Below are 18,026 nucleotides of genomic sequence, written 5' to 3'. Positions count from 1 at the left end.
TCCTGCCGACCGGTCACACCCGCCGTGTGCTCCTTGTCATGATTGGCAAGTAACGGAAAAATCCGTTGACAATTCATTGGGTAAATAATGGCCTAACAATAAGTATAAAAACGCCAGTCATCATTTGAATCAATGTTAGTTGTATTTGCTGACCATAGAACTTACGAAATGATGACTTTAAACGAGACTGCTGATATTATTGTTTCAGCAACTTGTTCGTCAATAACTCACCTCGTTTAGAAATTGTTCATACGTAGAACATGTTCTTATGTATTGAATCAACTGAGAGATATATGCCCCGTATGAAGGTGATGAAGATACATTGTTGCATAAGTAAGGAAAGTTGACAATTGAAAAGTTAAAGTCATCACGTTCATTTTTTAATGCTGATATACTAGTATTACTTCATTTGTAATTTTTAAAACCATCGTTTTATAAATGCCAGTCGTTGCGTGTAATATGATGTGGTTTATGAAATATAATATAGATCAAAAGATAACGACTTGAAGATTTATCTGTTCTTTCTCCTTAAATTGACACAGCTGTGGAATACGACGTTGTATTAAAAATTTAGAATTTGATATATATTTTGTCGTACTTTATCTGGAATTCTAGGATATAGTTAACCAGAAAGGTACAATTTACAAAAAAAATTAAATTAAGATTAAAATACACCAACTGTTATTTGAAGGTGAAACTAACAGCCATGCTTTTTGGTCACGTGACATGATTTCTTTCATTCAGATAATAGTTAAATATGTACCACATGAAACACATTTAAGGACTCAGTATTAACCCTGTATGATCACTGATTGTTTCCTTTGAACTTGTCAGATTTGTTGTTGCATAATGATTTGAAAAAAGGATTTTAAAAAATTGATTCTTTTGAATTAACATATGTGTATGATTTGAATTATTTGGCAGTTTTTCACTAATATTTGGACCGAATTTTCCTCTTATTTTAAAACAATAATAAAAGAGATGTCGAATATTTGTTTATAAATAACAAGTATGTCCAACGTCTTTTCTCAATTTTTTTTAATGATATTCTACAGTTTTTAGCTCACTAGCATTGGTTATATCCCTTAATGATCAATTCATAGGCTTCCGCAAAAAAATTATTTCATCTTTAATTTATATATATAAATATATTCGACCCCATTTTATAAATATACCTTATTGCGGTTAACCCTGCGTCAAATGATGATTGACGTTTTTAGTACTAATTGTTAGGCCATTCTCTACATACTGAAGTGTCTTCGGATTTGTCCGTTTCCTCCGATCATGACAAGGAGCACACTGTAGTAGGACCGATTGGCAGGGGATACTCACTCCTAAATGGCACCTGATCCGACCTCTGATGTTTCTAGAGGTCCGTGTTTGCCATGCCCCCAGTTCTTTTTCTAAAAATGGATTTTGAGCTTGAATACTGATCTTTTCTTCATATTTCATTTCAAAAGGAAATTGAAGAATTAAATATATATGAAGAAACCAATAAAAAGAAAAAATAATCAAAATTATTGTCTTTGATTTCCTATTATTTATTCTATAATTGACTCTAAACGTACTCTTTTATATTCATTGTTAAAGTGCTCTTTAATTGTGTTAAAAATATGCAAAAACCTGATTATCTTTACATTTCAAACTTCATCTTGGTGGATATATTTGACAGGTAAAAGAATTTGAGGATTATTATTCGTCGACACTTCAAGAAGAAATGAACTTATACGGGAGGCGGACATTTTTACTTTTTATTTGGCATCCCTCCTTCAGACATCTTGTCGTCAATAAAAAGGATTATGTTTCAGCATTTGCTAAGAGATGACGTTTGAAAGCTAATCACATTAAGTTTTGCAGTGTTCAATAATTTTAGTCTTGCTGCTGTAAGAATAATTTTGCATATTTTTGTTAGATATTCACATTGAAAAAAGTTTTAAAAGCTTTGGACCAATAAAATTTTCTTTCATTATGCCATTGCTAGCCACATTGACGTTATTTCTCTAAAGTACGCGCATGCTGTTAAATCCCTGAATGATTCTTTAATTCGTTTTTTAAGAACCTCTCTCTGGCAGTGAAATAAACCCACAATTAAAAAAAGAGAGTGAAATAAAATTAGTTCAATTTGTTAATTTTTTTTTCGATGAAAGCAGATGCTCTCAACTATAAATTTAAAAATAGCGTTGCTAAATTTTTCCTGTACAGTACACAATGTATTGAATTAATGTCTTCTTTCTTTACGAGATAAAAAAAAAGACCTCCCTGTGAATCTCCTAACATTTCCATTATTTAACTCAATAAACTCTACATCTTGCTGTTATACTTTCGATCCTGCTAAGGCATAACTATAGTTTAATTTGTTTGGTTGGGTACTTTTCTAATAATAGCTATTGACAAGTTAAACATACAAACTATTTCCTAGGGAATTTCCCGACAAGCCAGATGTCTGAGAATTCAATAAGCGATACCTACGCCGTGCCCGCGGTCCGGTAAGTGGATGAAGAGCAGGCTGGACGCTACATTGGAGATGTGATGTATTATAAGTGTAAGATTCTGAAGTCTTTATTGCCCTGCGATTCGACACTTTGGAGGTTCGTTATGTGTGAATGTTGTAACGTTCATAAACTGGTATAATGGCAGGCTTGGGCCGTCATGTCAATTCTACTTTAGAACTTCGGCGAATGCTTAAATTTTTGTGCGTGGATAATTAATTCAGTGCATCATTTCCATTATAAAGGTTCGGAAATCTTGGTCCATTTTACAGGCTTTTGGATCCTATTTGCTGTACATTGAATGCTCTTCAGTGTTTTAACGCTGTTCTTCATCATTTTAAAGAAAAGGTTTGAAACAAAAAAATCTATTGATATGAGCTGTTGGGAATAGAATGGTAGATCATATTTTCATTTAACATGGTATGAGTTCAGACGGCGGACCCTGAAAATATTTCGTCCAGCGGTAATTTGCTGGTTCCCGGACTGCCTGGAGATTGGCTCTCTGATTACTGGTGCAGTAAACCCCTGTGGGGGGCGCTAGGCCGATGGACGGGCACTGGTTCCCCGCTCTTTACACGGTTGTACTCTCTCTGTCGGGTAAGTATTTATAGTAGCATATTAATCTAAATATTTTTACTTTTCCTTGAGAAAAAATATCTGTTTTTCTTCGTTTTTTAATCTTTACAACTTTCATTATTTCTGAGGATTGATCGGAAACTGAACCACTTAAAATGTAACCAAAAAAAAAAATCAGCTGATGAAAAGAAAAAAAACTTATATATAGTTTTTCTCAGTTTTCAAAGTACGTTACATTTGATTTACATAATTTTAAGTTTCAATTTATTACCTGAGAGAGGAAACCAAGAAGGTTTAGAATGTCTTCTTTCACTGATTGAAAAAAAAATGTTATGGTTTTATATATTTCTGTTAAATCAACATTTCACAAAGAGTTGCTCCACTGTGAAAGTAATATTATACCGGTATAATAAATCCCGACCAAAGCGGCATAAACGATTGTGTCACCAAAGTAAATATGTATAGTTCTTTAACTATTATGTATCAGTGGTGTCCATACTCCATAGATATTCTATAATCTTCAGACATCTTTAATTTGGCGGTGTGTTTCGGCTTTTTGCAACCCTCCAACGATCCCAGTTTGTCTGGAATGCGAGTCGCAAAAGGAACCTGACTGGAAACTTTGATAAGGTTTATGCTTCCAAATTAACTCAAGGATTTGTGTGAAGATTCACAAAGATTTCACACGTCGATTAAAAATCAATATAGTTTTCTCTATCTCCTGTAATGGGATTAATTTTGTATTGATGTTTTTTCTAAAGAATATACTTTAAAAAGTTGAGGTCTGTGGACTATAGAGGATAAAAAGTGTGTTGTCAAATAAATTTGGGAGAAATTGGAAGGTTTGTAAATGTGCACATTATAATGTTCTGTTTGCGTTAATATCTGGATTTGTAAAAAACATACAATATGTAGATTTGCATTGTAATTTTATTGGAAATGCTATCTTTATAAGTAAACATTGAACATAAATGCGCGAAAAGCTATTAGCGAAATCAAAGTTTTATTTAGGAACAACAAAGATATTATAAATCAAGCAAAATTGAAAAAAATCATGGAGATAAGGAACAAAAATTTAGCTAAAAATTCCAATGACACAATACAAATATGGATTAGAGAAAACATGGACCTTTGAAAGCATCAGTGGTGGGATCAGGTGCCATAGCAGATAATATAAAAAGAAACTTTGTCGAGAGGTAACAATAAATTTTACTCTTTTGCTTAATTTGCACAATTCCGAAATGATTCAACACGAACACCACTTTCTAACTATGTATTGATGGACAATGACACATTTATAATGCTATAAAAATCTAAATCGTTAGCTTCCAAGGCGCAGCTGTAACTCGTAATAATGGTCATTAGTCTGAAATTCAAAAACTATATCGAATACTTACTTTTTCAAAGACTTTGGGAAAATATTTATTGATGTTTAATAAAATTATTTTCTTGATTTAATGTTTTCTTTTGGTAGAAAATTAATAAATAAATAAACATATGTCTATTGACAACCGAATATAATTTCTGTGTAACTTACAAGGACTAACAAACACGATGGAATTTCAACCGTGATTGAATCCTAATTATTTTCAGATTTCTGGGTGTCGAACTGGACTCATGCTGTCTACAAATGAAGATTTAGGGACCTACTGGTCCCCAATCGATGGGCCCTGACAATTACAAAGTCGGGAATTATAGCTTGATGTAAATCAATCTGTTGCTAATCTTTATCTAATTTAGACAAAATGAGTCGAAGACAGTTATAACAGGAAAAAAATCCTACCACTGGTGCCTAATTTAGAGTTTTATTAGGTTATATGGAGAGTTAGTTAACACAAAGGGCGCTGATCTTTGAGGGCTTATAATGGAATCAATTTTTAATGTTTGTGAGATGGCTCTGGTAATTGATCTGTGATCGTTAGGACTCATTCGGTCGCCATTATTTGTACAGTGCCCCTCCAACTTTTATCTCCTTCTTATTGCTTTAATGGACCTTCTTATTACTGGTAATTGAATGAATTTAAGTTATTTCTCTTATGAACTAATTAGGTATTCGGCAAGTTTTCATATCCCTATTTTGATATGTATTATTTTAGTAATTAACTAAAAGCGTTTTTTAGTAAATAACTAAAACGTTGATCATTTAGCATTTAGATGACTTTACATTAGGTTTCTAAAAGAAATGAAGCAAAAAGAGGTTTAAACAAAAATGTACATATGTATGTTTTGAACTTTTCAAGCAGCTTGTCAGTTCCTTCGATAAAGAAGCTTAAATGATGACTTTTTTTATTCTTTGAGAATCAATACGATAATCTATGATAAATTATAGACATATATTTAAATAATTATATATTTCACAGTTTTGGGCAAAATATACACGTCGTAATAAATATCACAAAATGCACTGGTGTGAATTTAAATTTGTTCATTTTAGACCGTAAATGAAGAACAAATTTTCTAGCGAATATAAAAAGTATGTCTTTAAATAATTTGTCTATGTCAGACCTGCAGAGGGATTGGGATAGGACAGAATTTGGACCAAAAAATGTGAAAGTTTTCATCTTGCTCATTTTCTGAAAATAAAAAAAATCAAAATGGTTTCTTATGTTTTTTTTTATTTAACAAGAAAGACAGGTTATTTATTTTCACGTTGTAATGAAGTTATATGTCTTATCGTCAAAATATTTGTTGGTAAGATATTGGCTAATATGGTAATGAAATTAAGATATAAATTCTATGGTCGATACGATAACTTTGTCAGCATTGAGTAAAATGTTGACTGACGGTTTTCATAAACAATTTATTGTCATAATTTTCACACTGAGCCGTTTTTCTTATCAATAATTTGAATAGCTAACGAGCTTGGGTAAAATAATATATGGTTATTTGGGAATCAGAGTCAATTTCTCTGTTCCATCTCTGTGCGCTCGTCATCTTGAAGTGAAATTTGTGGGTCCTTCGGATGTGACCTTAAAAAACCAAGGCCCGCTGTCATTGTAGGCGTTGACACAATAGAGAACCCTTGCTGCTCAATGGCAGTGATTGCCGAGTGAAGATCTCTATATTTCACCGGTATATGGTGACGTTCCCATATGAGTGAACATTTTCGAACGGGTCGTAAAACAGCATTTTATAAATCATTTTTTCTCTTGCCTTTTCTTTTAGAAAAGCTACAGGTAGGAAACTTGGTCCCTATTAATAACTGTACTCAGTACCACAAGACCCTTGCTGACAATACATAACCACATAAAGTTTTGATATCTAATGACAATAGGAAATGTGTAGATATCGAACATGGACCATTCTCAAATATCTGTCTTAATAACCGACCGGTAATAAATTAAAGATGATTTCTTCACGATTTTCTGATTTAAATGAAAAAAACCCTTGGATTGCTTTGCAAAAATGCTCACTTGTTTCTTATGACTTTTTATCCTTTATTTAACAAGACAGGTTAAACTGGAGAGCTAGAACTTTAAGTGATTTCACGTTGTCTTCAGGTTGATCAGTACGATGATATTTTTCATTATTACATGTAATGTCATAATCAGTGACGAGAAGTGGGAGAATGAAATATATGGAGATAACGAACGGTATTCACGATCAAAAGTCCATAAAACAATACAAAATAGGAGCAAATCAGATTTTTTCATTTACACGAGTATAGGAATTTAAGAGCAGTCTATGAATTATGGGTAAAGTTTTCCAGAAAGGCAACAATTGCTTGTTGTTTCGCAGGACTGTAAGACAAGAATCGGCTGCTGGAATTACATTGTGTGAATTTACGATCGAAAATCATCTTAAGATTTGCCATTGATAGAAAAGGAGTGAGGATAATTTGATCAAATAAAACTGTGGGATGATTACAAGCTATGTCTGGATTGTGGAAGTCCTTACAGACAGGGTAGTAGAGTATGACAACATCTATTTGTCTCTAGAAGGAATACAACTGTCAAAAGGCACACTTCTTATCCGAAAATCGAATACATAAAGAGATAAAACAGTGATTGTTTTCACGAGGATTTTAATGCATATTGTATATTTAATAAAATATTCATGCAAAAATCGGGTATTTATTCATAAACCTTTTAAAGTTAACTTAAATTTTTATAGTAATCAAAATTTCATTTCATTTTTTTTTGTTTGGTATTTTCAATATCTAGGAAAATTATTGAATTATTCAGAAATGTTTGACATCCCCGTAAAATTTTATCAGTGGCCCATTTATCGATACGAATTCTAAGAAGTTTACAGGGATGTTGATAGTTTTCCAACAAAGCTGAATAAAAATGAAGTCTTCCTGAATAGCTTAATAGTCGTGGTACTCTAGAATTATCATCGTGATTAACCCATTATCGTTGATATTTGAAAACCCTTTAACAATACAAAAAATGCGTTCTGATTTTATCTTTGGGTGTTTGATGTATAAAGTCAAAAACATTTCAAAGATTTTATTCAGTTCTAATGAAATATTGGTTTGAAAAACAGATATGTTTCAAATAATTTAGCTTAATAATCGTATGAAATAAAAACAAATGATTAATCTGTTATATACTTCATTTGTAATAAATACTTTGTAAAGGAAAAGGAGGTTTTTTTCAGTAATGGAGGATATGGAGATAACGAACAGTATTCAATATCAAAGTCCATAAAACAATACAAAATAGGGCAGAGCAAACACGGACCTCCAAAACATCAAAGGTGAGATAGGGTGCGTGTGGCATGCGTGTTACATAATATTCTTTTTTTTTTGCAGGAAATATTCACTATGTAAACTTTTATGTCCTTATATCTCTACATGTAATCTTAAGCTTTCATGAGTTTTCTCAAGTAAATCAGAAAGACAACACGGGGAGGTACCAAATTAAAGATTATATATGGTCCACTGCATGCTAATAAAATTGTTCGCCTTTTCAATTCAATTTATCATTCAATCCCATGAAGTGCGGTGATTTGCACGCGAGATGGAGTTGTGTGGAGTGCCAGAATATTTGCATTCAGTGCGTTCGATCTGCTAATTTACTTCATTGTTTTATACAAAAGAAACACCAGGACTATCAATAAAAGGCGACTGGAAGAAATAAAACCTCATTTTTCACACATTTTCCTATTTATTGCTACCAAATAGCAATCTGGAATATATCATTTCTGAGAACTGAGCCAATATTTCTAGGATGCTTGAATATCCGAAGCAATGAACAAAAAGATCATGGTGTTGTCAACGCCAACATAGTCCTTACTGACGTTTTAACTTTAAATATTACCGGTAAAATAAAAAAAAGTTTCGTACAAAGTGACCAAAGGATCATTTCATGGAAATCCTTGCGACAAAAAAAATATAATGGGTTTATAGAGAGTTTATATGAAGATGACGGAATAGGTTTTTTTCCTGGAAGTAATAAAACAGTTTCACACCTCTATAGTACGAATTAAATTTTTGTACTATCTGTATTTTTCTATCATTCAGAAAAGCTTTACGTAAAAATGTAGTGAACGGTTTATTTTAGATGAAATATATTAGAGATAACAAACAGTATTCGAGCTCAAAAGTCCTTTGAACAATCCAAATTAGGAGCAGAGCAAACACGGACCTCCGAAACACAAGAGGTGGGGTCAAGTGCAATGGAGGGGTGAGTTTCCCCTGCCGACGGATCACATCCGTCGTGTGCTCCTTATCATGATTGGAAAATAACGGAAAAATCCGTTTTTCAACTTAATACACAACCATTCACCATGATAAGTTAAAGTCCAGGCTTTTTGATATCATTGACAGCTGCTTTTTCAATAAAAATGGAACTCGTAAATTTACTTACTAGTCATTGGTCATTTGCAAAACACATTATGATTGCACACACAAGTACTCTGAAGATGACATCAAAAAGATGCTTGAGTTTCTGAATGACAATATCTATATGAATTTTGGAGACCAGGTCTTCCGATAATCTATTGGAATACCCATGGGTACCAATTGCGCATCGTTATAAGCAGACCTATTTTTGTATTCATATGAAGCAGAATTTGTGCAAAATCTTAAGCGTGAAAAGAAGAAAACACTTGCTGTGGCCTTCAACTCAACATTTAGATATATCGACGAAGTATTGTCAATTAATAGAGGTAATTTCCATTCTTATGTCGATACAATATATCCTGGTGAGCTTGAGATAAAAGATACCACAGAGTATGACATACCTGATTCATACTTGGATATTTTACTTGAAAAAGGCGTTAATGGTAATCTAACAACCAAGCTCTATGATAAACTTGATGACTTTAACTTTTCTATCTTCAACTACCCTTACTTATGCAGCAATATTCCTTCATCACCTGCATACGGCGTTTATACATGTATATCTCAGTTGATTCGATACGCAAGAGCATGTTCTACGCATGAAAAATTTCTAAAACGAAGTAATTTATTGACAAACAACTTGCTGAACAAGAAATATCAGCAGTCTCGTTTAACGACGGTCGATACAATGACTTTGTCAGCAAATACAATTTATCATTGATGCAATTGCTGGCTGACTTTTTTTCCATACTAATTGTTAGTACATTATTTATACACTGAATTGACGATTTTGTTTTTTCCATTATTTCCCGATCATATCAAGGAGCACATGGCGGGTAGGACAGGTCGTCAGGGGATGCTCACTCCTCCGTGGCACCTGATCCCACCTCTGATGTTTTGGAGGTCCGTGTTTGCTCTGCTCCTATTTTGTATTGTTTTATGGACTTTGATATTGAATACTGTTCGTTATCTACATATCCTTCACCTCTAATAACCGGACCAAATTTGTTATATTGCAAGACCTGGTTTCCAAAACCACACAGATATTGTCAATCAGGAAATCAAATTAAAATCAATGCTATACTAAAAATATTCAAAATTTAGGATTTTTAAGTTATTATTCTGGTTATAATACAAATTGATACCGGGGTATCTTCATTATTTTTACGAGATATTTAAAAAAACAATTTTTTTTTCGAATTCGATCTCAAAGTAGAATTTACTTTAATTTAAAGTAGAATTATGATTCAGCATAATTTTTTACAGATGCATATTTAATAATTTGCTGACTGATACATTAAATATTATTTCTTCACATCACAGGTTTAAGATAATGATTTAGACACAAAGAACTTAACAGAATAACAATATATTACAGGTATATGCCACTTACAGAAGACGTCTGTTTATTTAATTTTTTAAAATGCCTCCATATCTCTTATTTAGGGGATAGCCATCAAGTGTTACTTCCGGACATTTATTCCAGGAGAATTTAGTCAAATGTTAGACATTACTAGTCTTCCACATGGATGCTTACTCCTCAAAGGCGCCTAATCCCTTCTCTGGAATTACGGGGGTCCATGTTTTACGTCCTGTTCATATATTTCTGTTACTGTTTTTTCTTCATATTTTCCTTCATATCAATCTCCAATCCTCTTCTTCTACGAAATTTACGGCTGGGACCTTGAAAAGTCCCGTTGACTTTGGATTTGCTCTTTTGTTCCAACTTTATTTTGCTTTGGAGGACGGGGTTTGGGTATGGTGGTTCTTTGGGGGGAAACAAACAGCTTTTCCAATGCATTTATTATTATAAAAAGACATTTAACCTTTATTTACACTCTTTGCTTAAGTTTAATTTCAAGAGACAGAACTCAATATCAATGAAACGAAGGCAAACGTGATATTCGATAATTACAGAAATGAGTATAGCCAAACGTCACTTTTTGTTAATATTGATATGAAACAAAACAGTCTTGGTTCACTTATGCTTTCTCCTATTTCTCAGAGGTCATTTCAGCGAGCAGCGAACATACTCTTATTTCTAATGAATCAATAACTATTTCACACTTCACATTTTTCCACACACTAATTTGTCCTGACTCTTCTTTCATTGATGTTTTGTGAACAGTACTGTAAATCCTGGATCTAAATATTCTATATTCAAAAAGTATACTGGAAATAATATAAAAGATAAATATTGGTAAGCTTGTATAGAGTATGTACTCCTTACACCCCCGCTTTTTATATCTGACTCTCCAAGGATTTGATCCTTCAGAAACGTATCCCATATCTATGAAATATGAAGATAATGAATAAAATCTAGGTCAAGAGTTCAGAGCAAACACGAACTCTAAAACACTGGAGTGGGGATTAGGTGTCACCGAGGAGTAAACATCTCCTAATTACGATCCTAATTACGACCGGTCAAACATGTCGTGCGCTCCGTATTATCACCGGATAACCAAAAACTCCGTAAAAAATAACTGTGAAAAAAAATAGTCTAACAATTTGTACGACCAAGCCAGTCAACATTCGGCTTGGCGATATAGGAATTTTTTTTTGTTTTACAACGTTTTTTTTATATATCATTTTCAAAATATTGACATTAAATGAAATTGTTAATATCCTTATACCAAGTACTTCGTAAGGCATTTATTTTTTTCAGCAGCAACACAATATAATGTTACATGTATGTTATGCTGCTTATATGTAACATTGATTGACTCTTTAGCTGTTTGTGTCACCATTTCTTTTTTAAATTGATGTTATAAACTGTCTGCTTTCCTATTGAAATCTTACCTTTCTTAAACTTAAGATAAAAGATACAGAAGAGTCTGACTTATTCGTTTCATATTTGAATATTTTACTAGAAAAAGACAATGATAGAAACCTAACAACAAAACTGTATTGTCAACTTCACTTACATACATAATTTTAGCAATACATCCTTATCACTTGTAAATAATGTTAGGGTCTTGCAGTTATTTCGATAGGCAAGTGCATGCTTTACGTTCATTCAAACTTACAAATCAGGAATAGATCAAACCAGGACCTCTAAAACATCAGATGTAGGAACAGGTACCATGAAGGAGTGCGCTCCCCCTGCCGACCCGTCAATACCACTGTGTGGACGTCTCTGTCATGATTGGGAAATAAAGGAAAAATCTGTAGACCATCCAAAGTGTAAATAATGACTTCACAATTAATATGAGCAATTTCTATCAGCATTTGACATAAATTAGAGGATAACAAGGTCATTGTATGTAACTTGCGAAATTAGACTATTTTTTCCATGGAACCAAAAACATCTGGATTTTTTTTTATTTTGAAATTTTTCTTATTTTAGAATTGTCAAATAAAAAACCTTTTTAATGTTGTTTTTTGTTTGTCTGTCTTGAAATTACAATAAAAAGGCATTTTTGAATTGATTATTTGTTACTGTTGAATAACTCAGATTTTCATATAAACCGGAATAACTTTTTTTCATATCACATGTAATTAGACATGTACGTAGTGTGATAAATTATTGGGCTTTTTTTTAATCGCATGTCTTACGACAGAATCATTAAGGAGCTCATAAATAATTTGCAATAAAATGCCACAAAATACAATGATTGGCACAGGCTTCTGATGAAAGGACGGGGTTATACTTATGAGTTTTCTTTTTCTTTTCTTCTCTTTGAAAACACGCTATAGATATTTTAAACTTAATGTGTAACTTAAAATGACAAATGGAAAATTCTGTTCTTAAAATTGCTGAGGTTACTTGGTATTTGAGTTTATTATTATAAAAAAAAATTTGTCTGCGGCTTACCAACCCTCTGTCGCAAAGTGTAATTTTTTTTATTATTTCACAGTAAATGTCTATTTAAGCTTAAATGTCAAAAATAAAACACAATATTCATTACATTGTGTCATTTATTCACAACCAAGTTAACTGTCATAAGAATCACTATCCCTGTTAAGCGTTGTAATCTTAAAATATTAGTACACTTTATTTCTGTTATTAGGATTATAGGAATTATTTTTTTTATTCAGACGTTCATATAGATATAGACTTGAAATAAAATGACACTGCCTGGAAGACTTTGTTATTTCCTTGATTGGAATAAAGCTTTACTTTAATCATTTTTTAAAATGATAACCCCTTTTTTTGCCCAACATTGACTCAGTATAGAAAAAGTTATTGCATTATTATATCTTTATTGAATATACAAGTCAACTCTACAGTTAAACCTTTCATAGAAGGATTTATTTTTACACGAGACATAAAAAAAATGTAGAGCATTTCGGAAACACGTTTCGCCTCAGTAAAGAATAAATCTGTTAGTTAACACATCATAAAAAAACTGGGTTTCGTAAATCACATATATCCAAAAAAAATTGTTTGATCATTTTGCTCTTTGCACCTATTTCGAATTTTTCTTTCTTTTGCTTAATTTGAAATCGCTTATTTTCGGTGGTGGAGGTAATTTTCATTGCTTTCGAGGTATGTATAGAGAGACCCTCGAATTTTAGACCACCACAAAATGTAAAACTTCATATGCATTAAAACTAAACATTTTTCAACCACAAAATCAATTCCCCATATACCATAATATTTCTCTCAAACATGGAAAATTTGACCCCACGAAAATTTGAGATTTTACAGTACTTGATTTAATGGAATAATAATTTTCATTAAATTTCAAAGGATTTACCGATACTTAACACTGATTTAACTATGAAAAAAAGTGTTACATCGTTCTTTTGGAATCAAAAATAGTCTACTGTAATCAAAAATAAGGGATTAACGAACAGTATTCAAGCTCATAAGTCCATTAAACAATATGAAATTGGAGCAGAGCCAAACATGGACCTCTTCAACACCAGAGGTTGAATCAGGTGCCATGGAGGAGTGAGCATCTGCTACCGACCGATCATGTTCGGGAAAAACGGAAAAATCCGTCAACAATTCAGTGTGTATATAATGGCCTAACAATCAATATAAAAAAGGTCAGTCAGCATTTGACTTAATGATAGATTGTATTTGTTGATAAGGTTATTGTATCGACAGTAGAATAAACGAAACGATGACTTTAAATGAGACTGCTGACATTCTTGTGTCATCAACTTATTTGTCAATAATTAACCTCGTTTTAAACTTCTTCACACGTAGCTATAGTGCATTTTCTTGCATATCGAATCAAATGAGAGATGTAAATCCCGTATGCAGGCGAAGGTATATTTCTGCATAAGTAAGTGAAGTTGAAAAATACAAAGTTAAAACTATGGGGATAGGGATTCGACGATGAACATGAAATATATAGAAATAACAAACAGTATTCCAGCTCAAAAGTCCACAAATCAATACAAAATTGTAGCAAAGCAAACACGGACCTCCAAACATAAGAGGTGGGATAAGGATCAGTGTTTGTTTGTTTGTTTGATTGTTTAACAAACAGTATTCCAGCTCAAACGTCCACTAAACAATACAAAATTGTAGCAGAGAAAACACGGACCTGCAAACATAAGAGGTGGGATAACTTAGGATCAGTGTTTGTTTGTCTTTTTTTTTGTTTCTACAAAAACTATATTATCCAAAACTCTCAAGGGGAGGAGGCGTTTAACAGGGAATTGTTTACCCTTCCTTGACACCTAATTCCATTCAAACCTGAGGTATACAGGGGTCCTTGATTTGCTCTGTTTATGATTCATTGAGTGTACTGGATTTATGGGATTGATCGCCAGTCCCTTTCTTATGATTTACACATCAAAATTTAATTAGATTATGATTGTTATGGACTTTAAGATTTAAAAGATTTTTTTTGCTTTTTGCACATTGTCCAAAACAAAATGCATGCTTTATAAAAAATTTTAATGTTTGGCAAGTAATGAATTAATTGATAACGAAAAAAATGTTAACAAAATTAAATTGAAATATCAGACTGCTAAAGAAAAATTTATTGAGCAAATACTAACAAAAAAAGGCCAATAACCCACAAGCTTACCTGAGGATTTAATGTACACTTTATGCATACTTGTTTTATTTTATTTATTGTTATATATCTATAAATGAAAGGATTTGAGACATCTTCAATAGATACTGTATGAGGAAATGTACTTTTAGAAATAAACGATGATTTTTGTAATGAAAAATTCAAGTTTACTTTTTTTCCTTTCTTTTTTTATGACATATTTTTAACAGTTTTATGAAATATTTGTTTATTTTCCTCTTTTTTTCAGTTCATATGATTAATTATGTACTGAGTGATTGCCCGGAGTCCTCTAGGACCTGCCTCCTCCCCGTGTCCCGCCTGCAGCTGTACGTCCATGACATACTGCCCCTGGGCGGCTTCTACACGACATACAACCAAACAGCACTGGTGGACATATGCAGGTATATATAAAACTAAGCAACACTGCCAGATTTTTTCAGGTATACCATACATCTTAGCTGTTAATAGTACGAATAGGTCAACAGTATCCAAACAAGGAGAAAAATATCAGAACAAGAAAATAATATTTATAACTTTTACTCTTATAGTACATTTGTAAAGTCACTGAGTTTCAATCCTGGCTTCATATTTATTACATATATATTCTTTTAAATTATCATGATTTTTTTAGTGTCTATAGCATACTTCAAATGAGGTTTTAAAAATATCAAACAATAACTAAGCTAGTTTGCCTACACGTCCTTGTTTTCAGGTTGGTTGATGAATATCAGACTTGTTCTCAGACAATCACAAAAGGTTGTGATAGAATAACTATCCATAATATGCATTTGCTATACCGTGCCTTCCTTCCTATCTGTGGAAAATATAAACAAGGTAGTTATAACCTTTTCTACAGATTCAAGAAAGATAACCATTATGCTTTATATTGGACTACATGTGTGTTATGATTGTCTAACTTTACTCAGAATGAAAGAACAACCTGTTTATGGAAAATTGAAGTTATTCTTTAAATAGTATTTTGTTTTATGTTTTAATTTGCAGACTACGTATATCACAGGGACTGCTATAGCCAACAAATGTTTTTATACAAGTCTTGTCATCAGAGAAGGCAAAGCCAAGTTCACCAAATACGAAGGAATGAGCACTACAATTTACAGATCTGCCAGTAACTAAAGCTTTAAAAAATTCACCATAATTTTGTAATATAATGGTGTCATATAGAATTAATTTCTCTCAAGGTCAGACGACCCTGTCTTTAAAAGTATAGTATGCATGCCTATATTTAAAGTTTTACCCGAGGAGTTTGTTTTGAAGTACTTTTACTCAACTATTTCACTCAAAGAAAAATTGGGTACCTTACAACTCACTTTTGCCAGAAACGAGAGGATGGTGTCTTTTATAATATCCTATAGGAAATCATTTCAACGAACAATGTCTAATGGCATATTTCCTTTTTAAACAGTTAGACATGACAAAATGATGAAAATGACTAGCATTAATATTTTTTACGTAACGAAGGGATGCAAAACAGGTACTCGAGATCAAGGAGTGTTGTCTGACCTTAGAATATCCTACACATTTACAACAATTTAAGTTGTATTTAGCTTTGAATGATTCTTACAATGGTTAAATAAGAAATGTAGAACTATATATTTTTTCCTTTTTTCAGAGTAACCAACCAGTATATGAAGTGTGTTTACCTTGTTACAGCATTACAGTGTTCTATGGAGGCGGCGGATGTGTACTTTAATATTCTAAACCAATCAATATCATTGTCATTCAGTGACGCAGACTTCACGTGTTATATACGTCATCCCGATGACGACATATCTGTTTTCACGACAACGAAATCCACTTCTAGGGCTGCGACATCTCTAGGTTTTACAACGAGTGTTGGGGGTCCGAAAGGCAAACGATCTGTCAGTTCCGCAACAGAAGCAGTTTCTTCTAATTCGGGGTGCTTTGTATTGCTTCTCGTGCTTTATTTTATAATCATAACAATGATTTAATAGTAAATATTTTTATTCAGATATGTTTTGTTTGTATTGAAATTAAAATGAACACATTATCATAAAGAATAAACTAAAAAAAAATACCTCTATTGGACTGCACAAACAAATCTCAAACATCTGTTAAGAAGAAAAAAGTAGTTGTTCCTGATAATGTACTTATTAAAAAAAACTGCTAACTTGTCACGTTAATGTGGATCTGACCATGCACATTTTCAATGTGTTAGATCTAAAATACATATTAAACATAATATTAATGGATATTTGATGCGGTGGTTTGACACCAATGAAAATGCAAGGTTTGATGACTAAACAAATGACGAAGCAAGAAAATCAAATCAAATAAAAATATGTAAATATAACAATGCATTAATTAAGGAATGAATTTAATAGCTACCCATTTTATACGGTATAAACTGGGTTGGGGCAGTTTACGCTTTATAAACCGCGAAGCTGTTCATAAAAGAGCGTAAACTGTTCTAACCCAGTTTATGCGTATAAAATGGGTAGCTATTAATTTCATTGCTTATAATTTAATTTTCATTCATTCGATGTAAGAAAAAAAGATTGTTGTAACAAAATGACTTCAATTTGTGCAAAATTTGAATGTAACGTCAGGCGGATTGATACGTTTTTGACGCAAGTCATTGTGACTTAGGCAACCCATTTTATACGATATAAAGTAAATTTTTTATCCAATCAAATACAGCGTTACAACCAGAATTAAATTATATATTTGTCAATTGTCAATTCCAAAAAAGTCCATCTAGACATTTAGTTATATTTACTTGATTTACCGAAAATTGCATACAAAAGCTATGAAAAGAATATGCAGCGAATATATGATATATTTACAGTATATATACTGAAACGCAAAAGAAACGCAACAAAGCAGTAATCTACAAATATTAAAAATTTTTATCTAATGATTTTCAAAAAAGAATACAATAGGGCTTAACTCACTTTTCAGAACATCAGAGATTTGATTTGATAAAAATGTTAAATGTTTATTTTTTAATTTTACTAAGTAACATATGACTGTTAAAACACCCTTCTCCCAGCCATTCAATTACAACGTGAAAGACTGCCCTAAACATCAATTGCAGCTTAATTTCTACGATAAGTTAATTAATATCGAGATCTGAGCGAAGGAATTATTCTTTGCCATTTTTAAATGCCTGCTTTTCTGATGATTAGGTCGAATTTTCTCTAACTTAGCGCATTG

At 32.2% G+C, this 18,026-nt stretch overlaps 1 protein-coding gene across 1 annotated transcript; it reads left to right on the top strand.

Moving 5' to 3' along the window:
* The first annotated feature begins 2,479 nt into the window (after nt 1-2,479).
* Nucleotides 2,480-16,820, top strand: LOC134263319 (uncharacterized). The gene is made up of 5 exons (XM_062745651.1): nt 2,480-3,086; nt 15,079-15,232; nt 15,544-15,665; nt 15,834-15,957; nt 16,462-16,820. Exons 1-5 carry the CDS (start codon nt 3,035-3,037, stop codon nt 16,799-16,801), a joined length of 792 nt encoding a protein of 263 aa, XP_062601635.1. The 5' UTR covers nt 2,480-3,034; the 3' UTR covers nt 16,802-16,820.
* Nucleotides 16,821-18,026: the final 1,206 nt, after the last annotated feature.

This window comes from Saccostrea cucullata, unplaced genomic scaffold (genome assembly GCF_032062105.1).
Source record: "Saccostrea cucullata isolate Sc308-1 unplaced genomic scaffold, CSIRO_AGI_Scuc_v1 ctg534, whole genome shotgun sequence".
NCBI classification, from domain to species: domain Eukaryota; kingdom Metazoa; phylum Mollusca; class Bivalvia; order Ostreida; family Ostreidae; genus Saccostrea; species Saccostrea cuccullata.
Note: the sequence above shows the minus strand (reverse complement) of the source record. Positions and strands in the feature narration are given on the sequence as shown.

Coding starts and splice junctions, on each gene's coding strand:
- LOC134263319 (XM_062745651.1), top strand. CDS start 3,035: ATGGACGGGCACTGGTTCCCCGCTCTTTACACGGTTGTACTCTCTCTG. Junction 15,233..15,543: donor GCACTGGTGGACATATGCAG/GTATATATAAAA, acceptor CCTTGTTTTCAG/GTTGGTTGATGAATATCAGA. Junction 15,666..15,833: donor CTGTGGAAAATATAAACAAG/GTAGTTATAACC, acceptor TTTAATTTGCAG/ACTACGTATATCACAGGGAC.